Raw genomic sequence first — 11,140 nt, 5'->3', positions numbered from 1 at the left:
ATGCTGAAAACGCTGTCAATCATCATCAAATTTTTTATACATTTATATGAGATTGTTGTTTGTTGATGACTATTTTGGTGTTGGTTCTTGAAGCCAACAACAGAGCTTTTAGCTTTGTACTGGCCCTCAAAGTAGTCCAAAATAAAATGGTTAGCACACACAAGATTTTTTCAGGCATTATGGGGACATTTCCGTCACATTTCCATCAAAGGCTGACGGGACAATCATGTTCATGGTCACCAAGGAGGAGCTGGTGGTGATTTACATAGTGACATAGACAAGTAACGAAACAAAAGGCTGGACTGCTGACAAGGTGTTTCAGGCACTTCAGGAGTGTTTTATGCAGGAGATAATAACTCATTTTGCCATGGACTTTGGACTTTGTCACTTTGCAGACATTTTATATGCCAAAAAAATAAATAAATAAATAACACACCAAAGGAAAGGAAAAATCCAAAAGAGCACAATGTGGTCTTTTTAAGATTTGAAGGGGACTTGCTGGCCAGCTCTGCTTTTATTAATACTGTTTTATATATAGCCAATCTCTATGAAAGCCCTGCACCTCCCACGCATGAGCAGTCCTGACCTCCCCTCATGCCGCATCGTGAAAGTGCTCAACTCACTTTTTTCTTGTCACATCATTTTCCATTTCCTTCTCACATAGTTATGTGCACACTGTTGCATGCCTGCATCACATACTGCCTACCAGGGAGTCAACTAATGAGTTCTACAATGTTGTAATTCCAGGCTACCTTAAGACTCAGTCACATACCAAAATCTTTCACCAGCTTAGACTTCTCTCCTCTCATTTTATAGTAGCCATCTGGGTCTTTATGCTGTCTGTGAATTACAATGACCCAGTGAGAGTGTCTGTATTGAATATCGACATGGGATGACAGGTTCACCTCTGGCCATTTGGCGTGGTTGGCTGGAGTCTGGTACGGACAGTTTGCAGGGAATGGGGCGGTAATAGCTCCCCTCTTGGCCTTTTTTTGCTGTCAGCTAAAGTGAAGAAAGGCAGGCCAATACTTCAATGACATACATGGCATCTACACAGACACGGACACACATGCGCACACACACTGTAGTAATGGGGCCAGGAAGACAAGAAGCAAACCCAAAATGCAGACTGAACAAAAGACAGGGTGGAAGCAATTAAAAAAAAAGGCAAGCAAGGACTTCCAGGTAGGTTAAGCTGGTGAGAGTCAAACCAAATCAAAATGTCCATACAACAAGCTGAAAATCCAATGGAAAAAGGAAACGTTGTCCAATAGCCAAAACAAAAATTAAAAAAAAAAATTTAAAAAGCAAGCTCCAGGGAAACACAAGGAACAGATCCAACAAACAGGTAAACCAGGTAATACTCATTCAGACCGACAGGAAACAGGAACACCACATTCAAGGGATAAACCAACAAAGACAAAGGGGAACAAGCTGACTTATATAGACAGGGGAGAAGAACTAATTACACACAGGTGAATGAATGAATCAGACAATTACAAGGGTGGGAAAACACAGGAAATAAGTAAAATCTGACACATGAACCCTCATGTGTGGGGTGGGTGGAGGGAGGTCTAGAGCAGGGACTTAGGAGCAACTGGTCCAGGGGCTGATGAGTGGACTGGACAGGGAGCCTCAGGCAGGCAACCTAATGACTGGGCATGGATGAAGCAGAGAACATCAGGCAACCAGCCTGGTTATTGGACATGGACTGGCGCTGACCAGAGGCTGGCAGGACTGGGGCTAGCTGACTTAGGGACTGAAGCTGGAGGGAGGCTAGCGAGCTGGTGGTTCACTGATGCAGGCACTGGAATAGACAGGAGGCTCACCGGCCGGTGGGCTGAGACTGAGGGGGACAAACTGATAGCTTCTCCAGCCTAGCTTTAGTGGATAGTATCGGCCAATAGATTGTCTGCACATCAGGATGGACCCAGAACCAGCGCTGAGGATAAATAATTGATTTCAATGAGGTTAAGGCTTTTAACCATTTCTGAATGTTGAGGCAATCCTCCAAACAGAAAAGCAAAAGGCAACCAAGGACTTATGGGTAGGTGAACTTGCTGAGAGTCAGACCAAATCAAAATGTCCAAGGGATGAACCAGACAAGGCAAGACAATGGGGAACATGCTGACTTATATAGACAGGGGAGGAGAACTAATTAGACACAGGTGAAATGAATCAGACAATCACAAGGGCTGGAAAACCCAGGAAGTAAAATCTGACACATGAGGGAAGACTTCAAAACAAAACATGAAGATACAAAACTGAACAGACCAGATCATCCCTTTCACACACACACACACACACACACACACACACACACACACACACACACACACACACACACAATAAGGTGTGAATACCTTTTTTTTTTTTTTTTTTTTTACAATTACAGCATTGATTGTAATTACACATGTAATTACACATGTTGATATTTAGATGTATGTGTACATCAAAAAACTCATCACCCATTCCACTAGGAATTAGGCTAGTCTGGGTGTTTAAAAATCACTGATTTTTTTTTTATTAATATCACATGTTCAATAAAGGATTGGTCAATTAATTAATTAGTTGAATGACAACAAATTAATCTGCAATGCTTTTGTTATTGTAATGAAAGTTTATGAGAAAATATTGCATTGCCCCAGCTTCTCCAGTTTAAGGACTCGCTGCTTTTCTATATGTTGTTTGTAAATTGAATGATTTTAAGCTTTTAGACACTGGACCACACATTTAAACATCACCTCAGCCACTGAGAAGTTATAACATCCATTTTTCACTTTACCGGTTCAGGGTGTACCCCGCCTCTCAGCTGGGATAGGCTCCAGCCCCCCGCAACCCCGAAAGGGATAGGCGGTATAGATAATGGATGGATTTTTCACTTTTTTGATGTTTAATAAACCGAATGATATAGAAAGTCATCAATAAAGAAAATAATTGTACGAACATTCAACCATGAAATAAAAATTAAAAGAACTCCCTGGAATTGTATTCATATTAGGGCTATTACGGCTTTTTTGATCATCATGGGAATGTGAAATGAAAGCAATGGAATTCCTTCAGGTGGCTCCTTAAATCATTCATATCACATGTATGATACTTCTGAAATAAAGGCCCAATCAGTCAAATGTATCATGTAACCAATAATTACTCAGTGCAAGTGTATAGTTTAGCAGTCTTTTCCTGGGCTTCAATCAAATAAGGAAAGTGTAAAGGAGTGTGTAATGCTCTCCCAAAGCTGCTCATCTGCTCAAGTACTTAGGCCCCTTTCACTCCTCCCTGTAGGAAGGCTAATGACAGACATGTAAGTAGGCAGCGTGACCTGTTCTGCTGCACATGGAGTTTATTTGCTGTGGTTTTAGTTGCAGCTTCTATGCTCAGCCCCCAGGGCGCAAATACGTCCGCGGTACTCCAGCCCAGGGAACAGCAATCTGACAAGAAGTGCAGACCTAATCCAGGCCAGGTCTGGGGCTGTGTTTGGTGTGCATCCCCTAGGTATGGAATAAATACAAGGCTGGTAAGCAGATCTGCTTGCCTGGATAGCTGCAGGGGAGTGTAGGGCTTTCCAGCCTTGCGTTACATGCCTTGACGGGATATCTCATCCATATATGTAACCTCATAACATTTTGGGCTTTTCACGAATAAGAACAGCTTTGATCTCCTGTGGAAAGTAATGCAGTTTTAATGTCCAACTTCAAGGGCCATTAGCTGCATTTTTATCAGTTAGTGAGGCTGCTTGGCAAATTTTCTGAATGTCAAGTCAGGGGGTGTTGCTAGCCTAGAGGTTAGAGAAGCAGGTTTATGATTGGAGGGTTGTCAGGTTGAGGTCCTTGCTGGGAGAACATGGGTGGGGAAAGTGGATGAGTAATACTCTTCTGTCCCTTTTTCTGCACCTTTGAGCAAGGCACTGAGCTCCTCACTGCTCCAGAGTGCTCCACTGATATTCTCGGGGTAAATGAAGGCTTTAGAAAGAAAAAAAAGGAAAGCCTATTTTGTACTTGTTTACTGAACCTTTAAAGTGTGTCTCAACCTGGTGGCATCCCCCCACTCCCACCCCCCATCCTCTTGTAAGCTGTACGTGTTAGGACTTGCTGTGTAAATTGTGGATTAGCAGATGCCTCTAATGGCTAAAATCATCAGAGCTTTCCTTCTTCCACAGAGGGGAAGACAGGGGGAAGAAAAAAAATAAAGAAGAAATGGAAAGAAAAATGAAACAGAGGCAGAAAAGTAAGAGTAAAGGACAAGTGAAGAAAACCACAACCATAACCTTTGTTTGATGAATAAGGGGCAACTCAGCTATCCTCTATATGAACTTTCCAGAAACACAGCATTTATGAAACTCTTTCTTGATATTGAGTGACAGCCCCTCAGTCTATTAACATTTGTTAGTGTCTTTAAATTGCTTTTTCAATGTATTTGTGTCATTTTATCGTCACCAGAAACATTGTCAACATTTGACCTGTGGTGATGTATGGGAAACTTAGAGCTGAAACAATTAGGCAGTACTATTTTAATAATGAATCAATCATTTAAGTTATTTTCCAAGCAAAGGTGCACATCTCCCAGTTCGAGCCTCTCAGTTGTGGTCATTTGTTGCTATTCTTTGTTTAATGTTTTGAGCTGTGGGTCAGTCAAAAAAATAAAATAAAAATTGAAGATGCCTCCCTGGGCTGTAGGAACCTACAATGGACATTTTCATTTTTTTTTATATATATATAGACCAAACGCTTAACTGAGAAAATATTATCTGATTAGTGAATTCTGAAAATAATTATTACTTGCAGCCCTACTCATTTTTCTGGAAGCTACAACGTATGTATCTGAATTGGTGCTTACTAATATAGAGGTGCCTGAAAAATCAAACATGAATCCATCATGGTAGGCAAAATCAATCATTCATGGCAAGTACTCCGCAAATTCAATGGATATACTGTACTGCTAAATTGTCAATGCAAAGTATTTTGAACCCTTGTCCGACCCACTCCACAATCACACCACAGTCTTGAGTTGTTTGATGATGTGAACCTTTCTCGTATTTACCGTCATCCCCTGCCACAAGTGCTGCATGAAACTTTTCGTGTTTTAGTATAGGTTTAATAGGATGCAGAATGTCATGAAAAAAGAATGTGCTCTTTGTATTTTCTACATTCACTGTAGGTTTTTGTGAAGCTCTTCACCGCCTGCCAAACACATGCCTCATGTGCTACTGCAGGTACTGTTATTGGTCCCATCACATGTATTTAGCTGTTACAGAAGGACTGGGCACTTGTCCTAACAGCGCCAGAGCTGTGGTTGTTCCTCCAGAGGGAAGTCACAACAATAATGATAATGGCAGTTTACATTTCTCCTAAATTAGGATTGGAAAAGCTACATGACTGAATGACTGAACACCTAATGGTAAACCTTGATGATCATTGTAGCAAGGGTCTTCAGTCATGGATCTCAAACTGGTCATGCCCAAATTTCATAAAAAATGTGACTTTCCTAATGAGAGAAAACACATCCTGGACCAAGTCACAAGCATTGCAGGAGCATTTAAAGTGGCCCCATCTTCACATCTAGGAAAATTGAATCATATTTCCCTAACTCCAACCCCAGCGTACAGATCACACATCTGCAGAGCAAAATTAGCTATCAAGACAGTACAAGTGTGGTCTGAGGAAGCCACCTCAATTATGCAGGACTGTTTTGATAACACAGACTGGGATTTATTTGCAGAAGAAAACATGCCTTGAGGAATAAGATGGTTCAGTCTTACAATACATAGTTGAACAGAAAACACACAGAACAATATGGTGTATAATAATTAAAAGCGATGGATCTGAAGACATCAAGCAGCCTTCAGGTCAGGAGACAAACAAAACTATAGTGAAACATGGAGGAAATTGAACAGAGTCATCAGGAACACAAAGTACAAACACGAACAGCCCTTGAGGAGCAATTTGACAAAAATAACCCCCACAGCATCAGGGCACTAACTGACCACAAAACCACCAATATATGGATTCAAGGATGGTGCCAACCTGCCTGATGTTGTGAACCAGTCAGAGAGTAGACACTGGTTCTACAGCACCACCAGGTGAGACCCACCCTGAAGAACATTAATGCAAGCAAGGCAGGAGGCCTTGATGAGGGATGCCAGGCACTGAAATCATATGCTGATCATCTTAAAGAGGTGTGTTCTAAATTATTCAGCCTCTCATTACAACAAAGTATTGTTCCAACATGCCTCCACCATCATTCCAGTGACAAAAAAGTAATCTGTGAAGAGTCTCAATGAATATCGCACAGTGGTGTTATCACCTGTAGCCATGAAGTACTTGGAGATACTCCTGATCTGGACAAGCACCAGTTTGCTTACGGGGCAAAGTGCTCCACCTTGGTTCTTCGCTGTGCTCATGGGTAATTGAGTTTGGTAACTGATAACCACACCTCCTCAACCCTGTAGGATTGTGTGCTGAGCCCTATGCTATTCACAGTCTTTGCCCACGACTGCACTCCCATCCACACCTCCAACTCCATAATGAAATTTGCAGATGTCATCATAGTGGTTGGGCTGATTTCAGATGTGGAGGAAACAGCCTACAGGCTGGTGGTAGAACATCTGGCTGAGTGATGTGGGGAAAACAGCCTGGTCCTTAGCACCTCAAATACAAATGAGGTAATTATTGTCTTTAGGTGAACAAATGAGAGAGCCCACTTCCAAATTCAGTCCATTGAGAAGCAGTGGAAGTGTGGAAAACCAAACGTTCCTTACAGTCAATGTGTCAAAACATCTGATATGCACTTCTAGCACCTCACATCTGCTCAAAAAGGCTGAACAACGACTCTTCTTCCCCAGAAAGCTGAAACAGGCCCAGCTCCCACAGAAACTGTTGTTCAGTTTCTATAGGAGCACAATGAAGAGCATCCTGATTACCTGTGCTACTATGTGGTATGCCAGCTGTCAGCAAAGGACCTGCATCATGTGGTGACAACCGCCCAGCACATTGTCGGGATGGAACCCCAAAACCTGGAAACTATCTATGCCAGTTGACTGAGGAAGAAGGCTCGTAGCATTTTCAGAGAACCTACACACCCCAACCACTCCCTGTTTGAACCGTTGCCATTGGGCATACAGTTTAGGAGAAAAAGTTCTAAAGAAAAAAGAAACTGTGAGTGCAGATATGCACACACACACACACACACACACACACACACACACACACACACACACACACACACACACACTTACCCTAACCATAACCATAACCATAAGCAAGTAGTGCCTGCCCTATCCCTAACCTACACAATGTGTAAATACAAAGATTAAGCATAATTATTACCTGCAACATTTACCTCTGTACTAAATGTTTTTTCTTTTTTACCTAAATAAATATTAATGCTATTTCCGATGTTTTCTGGTACTGCTTCTATTTATTTATCCTATTCTATTTCAACTACAAAGGAGATAAGCCATGTGAAATTTCATTCTACCTGAGAACGATGACAATAAAACATAATTTGTTCATTCATTCATTGTTTTCTATTCAAGTGCCAGCACTATACCTTTTGAATACAAATACTTGAGCAGTCCTTTCTTTGACACCACACTTTGAGATATATAAACATTTTCGTCTACAAAATGAAACAAAGGTTACAAATCTGACCAGACATTCCAGGCTGAAAAGTTTTCAATACTCAGTGCTATGGAAACATTTTGGTCAGTACAAAAAAAGTGCTGAGGTTTGATACCCAACCCTAGGTACATGTATTCCTAAAGATAACACAGATTTAGTTTTTGTCATGTGTGAAGTCCCCCTCCTCCCGAGAAACACTCAACACAGACACATTCCTGACGGCACAAGGCATAACTTGTTCGGGAGGCTGTTCGCAGGGCTGTGTTAAGGTGAATCCAGACACACACACTGGGCTGTGTGCACTGAGAGGGGCAGCGTTGATTTAGGGCATTACTCAGACGGGGAGGTGGGGTGGAGTCGGGGGGGAGCTCCCCTGACTGCATTAGGAGAGCCTCCAGCCTTTGTGATTCCTTTTGATCAAATCTCTGTGAAAGATGAGTGTCATGCCCTCTTCCAGCCAGCTGTGAGGGGACTGCCCTGTGACTCTGAGGGGGTAGACGTATGCGTGATGCGTGTGTGTGTGTGTGTGTGTGGGGGGGGGGGGGGGGGTCTACGTGCATGAAAGAGCATGCACACCTCTATGTGTGCATGTGAGTGTGTGCGTGTATGCGTGTTGTGTGCGCAGTCTACGGAGGGAGCAGGCAGCTCCTGAGGTGAGAATGCAGAGTGGGAGGATCTCATTCCAATCCCCTGTGCCCAGTTTCAACACACACGCACGCATGCACACACACACACACACACACACACACACACACACACACACACACACACACACTAAACATCTTGAGTAGTTTAGAGCCAGTCCACGGCAACATTAGAGGAGAGCAGCAGAGGAGACGTGTGTGTGTGTGCATCTGTGTAGTGAGAGTAAAAGCACAGTGACTACTTCTCGTTTTTGTGGAGTGAGTGTTGGTGGCTCAGTGTGTGTGTGTGTGTGTGTGTGTGTGTGTGTGTGTGTGTGTGTGTGTGTGTTTGTGTGTGTGTGTGTGTGTGTGTGTGTGTGTGTGTGAGAAGCCAGAGAAGCAGAGTACATGTGTGTCTGTGCTGTTGAAGGAGATGCTGCTGGGTGTGATGGCTCTTTTGCATTAGTACTTGAGCGGACAGGAGAGTTGGAGCCAGTTGTTTTGTGGGACTCGCGGGGAATGGCAAACTCCACCGTATCCTTGGAAACATCCAACTAAATGACAATGGCTGAGGTAAGAGAAACAGCTTTTCACTACTATTCTGTGTCTGCTCCGGCTCTTCTCACACACCGCCCGCACACATAATCAGGATATGTTTAACAAAGACAAACTGGAAGGAGTTTATGGAGATCGGAGTGACAGGCGGAAGTAGTGCTGACTTTTGTTTTGAGGTGTGCAGATTAAGAGGTTTATAGATGTTTAAGATTTTATGAGTAGAAACATGTGCGTTCACTACTTCATGTGCGAAAAGACAAGAGTAGAACCATGCTCATATAGACTTTAGTTTCACTGTGACTCCAGATGTGTCTCTTATTGATCTATATTTTCTTTAGAATTTTTGTGTTACAAGTTGTCACATAGTGATCTTTTTGATAATAGTGCCAAAACTCAGGTAATGTATCTGAGCTTCAGTAACAACTCAACATGATAGTTTTTCGATACCTTACTTTTTTTTTTTTGTAAAGCATTTATTTTCATTTAACAAAAAGAGCCAAGTTCTTAAATGTGAAATGTTCTCGAGCACCTCTGCAAAAATTTTGTCTAAATAGAACATCTGAAACTGGCAAAACCTGAATTTAAATTGGGAACGGTCTGATCAAAGAAAAACCAAACTCGATTCTAAATCTGACCAGTTATTGGTTATTGCCAGCTTTTGGTAACTGACAGTTTTTGAAACTGTTAGTTTTCTTAAAGGTTCATTCAAAAAGTGATATTTCTGTAACTTCTCAAATTTGTCTGTGACTCATGGAGAAAACAAAATGACAGTCTTTGCTCATGTCAGTGTGGACAGATATTTGTCCTTAAGAGATGCCTTCCAAGAATCTCCCAGACAACTCACATTAAACCATAACAGTGACTTCACCACAGACAAGTTAGGTTCTCACTCAGCAGTACACGATCCTCTTCTATTTTCCTCTACCCTTTTGTCCTCTTTTCTTGAATTATACTTTGTATTTTTCTTTTGCGTTCCACCTTTTGATTTATTGTGATTAATTCTACAAACTTTATATTTATTAGTTACATTCTATTCAGAACACCACTTCCACCTTTGTCCTGAAGACAATAAGCTCCTGTGAGAAAAAAAGTTCCATTCAAACCATTAGTCGAGAGCTAACCAGCCTCCAGTCCTTACCTGGACCTCCATCCACCCGTCTCCTTCGGTCTGTCTGTAGTTTGGGAAACAGAGCAGCCTGGCCTCCTGTAGCCTCCTGGCCCCTGGCCACAGCCCATTGGAATGTAATTTAAGAGCAGCCTAATGTTTTGTTGTAGCCATAATGGAACAATTAGCTGAGCTGTCTGTGTGGTGGTGGTGTTGGTAGCGGCAAAACGCTTACATCCATGGCTGTGTGTGTACAGCGTGTGTGTGTAAACAGTGCCAAACAGTTGGAGAAGAAACCATTGTGGTTTATTACAGCTTGTCAGAGTAGAGCGGAGCATCCAAACAGGCTGGATTTTAACTTCCACAACAACATGTGACAAAAATGAATTTAATGAATGAAGTAAAGTCCATGGGGAACACATACTGTCTAATCATCATAGCTGCAATAAAATCATAAGTATCAAATTTTTATATTTCAGTTAAATGAAAAACCCAATTGTAATTATTTACTTAATAATGAATTGTTTTACCACATAAATCTGAGAGACATTTACTCATTTACTTCAGACTTTTAATGTCATTATTCAAGTCGCATGGATTGCTCTGATCACATAATATTTAAGGTATGTGAAACAGATTAATATTCTATTCTTTTTATATCAAACAGGTTAAATATTTACTTTTAAATATTTCAGAGGGTTAAGTGAAGTCAATTTGGTATTACTTATTAAATGGGCCCTTATTTTACAAATATCAAAAGAGTAAAAACCTGAGGAAACAAATAGAATCTACAAAAGATCATTTATTGAATTATGACCAACTATATATATATATATATATTTTTTTTTTTTTTTTTTTTTCACATATGTGTGTGTGACAGAGAGAGGGAGAGAGATGTGGGTAGAATGGCCCTCTGTGGCCCCTTTAACACACTCATGTCCAGTCTCTTTATTCCTGCTCCCATATCACTCTCTCCATCTTTTGTTTCCTCTTTCTACCTTCATGTCTTTCTGTGGGTGTCTCTCTGTTCAGCGTTAGTTCTTCAGGGCCCCGGGGCACAACTCACACACACACACACACACACACACACACACACACACACACACACACACACACACACACACAAACTGTAAATGACACATTATGGACCCAGCTCATCTTGAAAGAGTTGGACTTCGCTTTGTGTGTGTGTGTGTGTGTGTGTGTGTGTGTGTGTGTGTGTGTGTGTGTGTGTGTGT

The 11,140-nt window shown here is 41.7% G+C and overlaps 1 protein-coding gene across 2 annotated transcripts in view; it reads left to right on the top strand.

The window, feature by feature from the left end:
* The first annotated feature begins 8,419 nt into the window (after nucleotides 1–8,419).
* Nucleotides 8,420–11,140, top strand: part of bnc1 (basonuclin zinc finger protein 1) — a 17,954-nt gene continuing 15,233 nt past the window's right edge. The window contains exon 1 of one of the 2 annotated variants that reach the window (XM_070969231.1): nucleotides 8,420–8,815. In XM_070969231.1, coding sequence (XP_070825332.1) covers nucleotides 8,801–8,815 — 15 coding nt within the window. In that variant the 5' untranslated portion in view covers nucleotides 8,420–8,800. The remainder of the gene's footprint in view (nucleotides 8,816–11,140) is intronic. The other variant, XM_070969240.1, reaches the window with a different exon arrangement.

The sequence above is a fragment of the Chaetodon trifascialis genome, chromosome 1 (assembly GCF_039877785.1).
Source record: "Chaetodon trifascialis isolate fChaTrf1 chromosome 1, fChaTrf1.hap1, whole genome shotgun sequence".
NCBI lineage: Eukaryota > Metazoa > Chordata > Actinopteri > Chaetodontiformes > Chaetodontidae > Chaetodon > Chaetodon trifascialis.
Note: the sequence above shows the minus strand (reverse complement) of the source record. Positions and strands in the feature narration are given on the sequence as shown.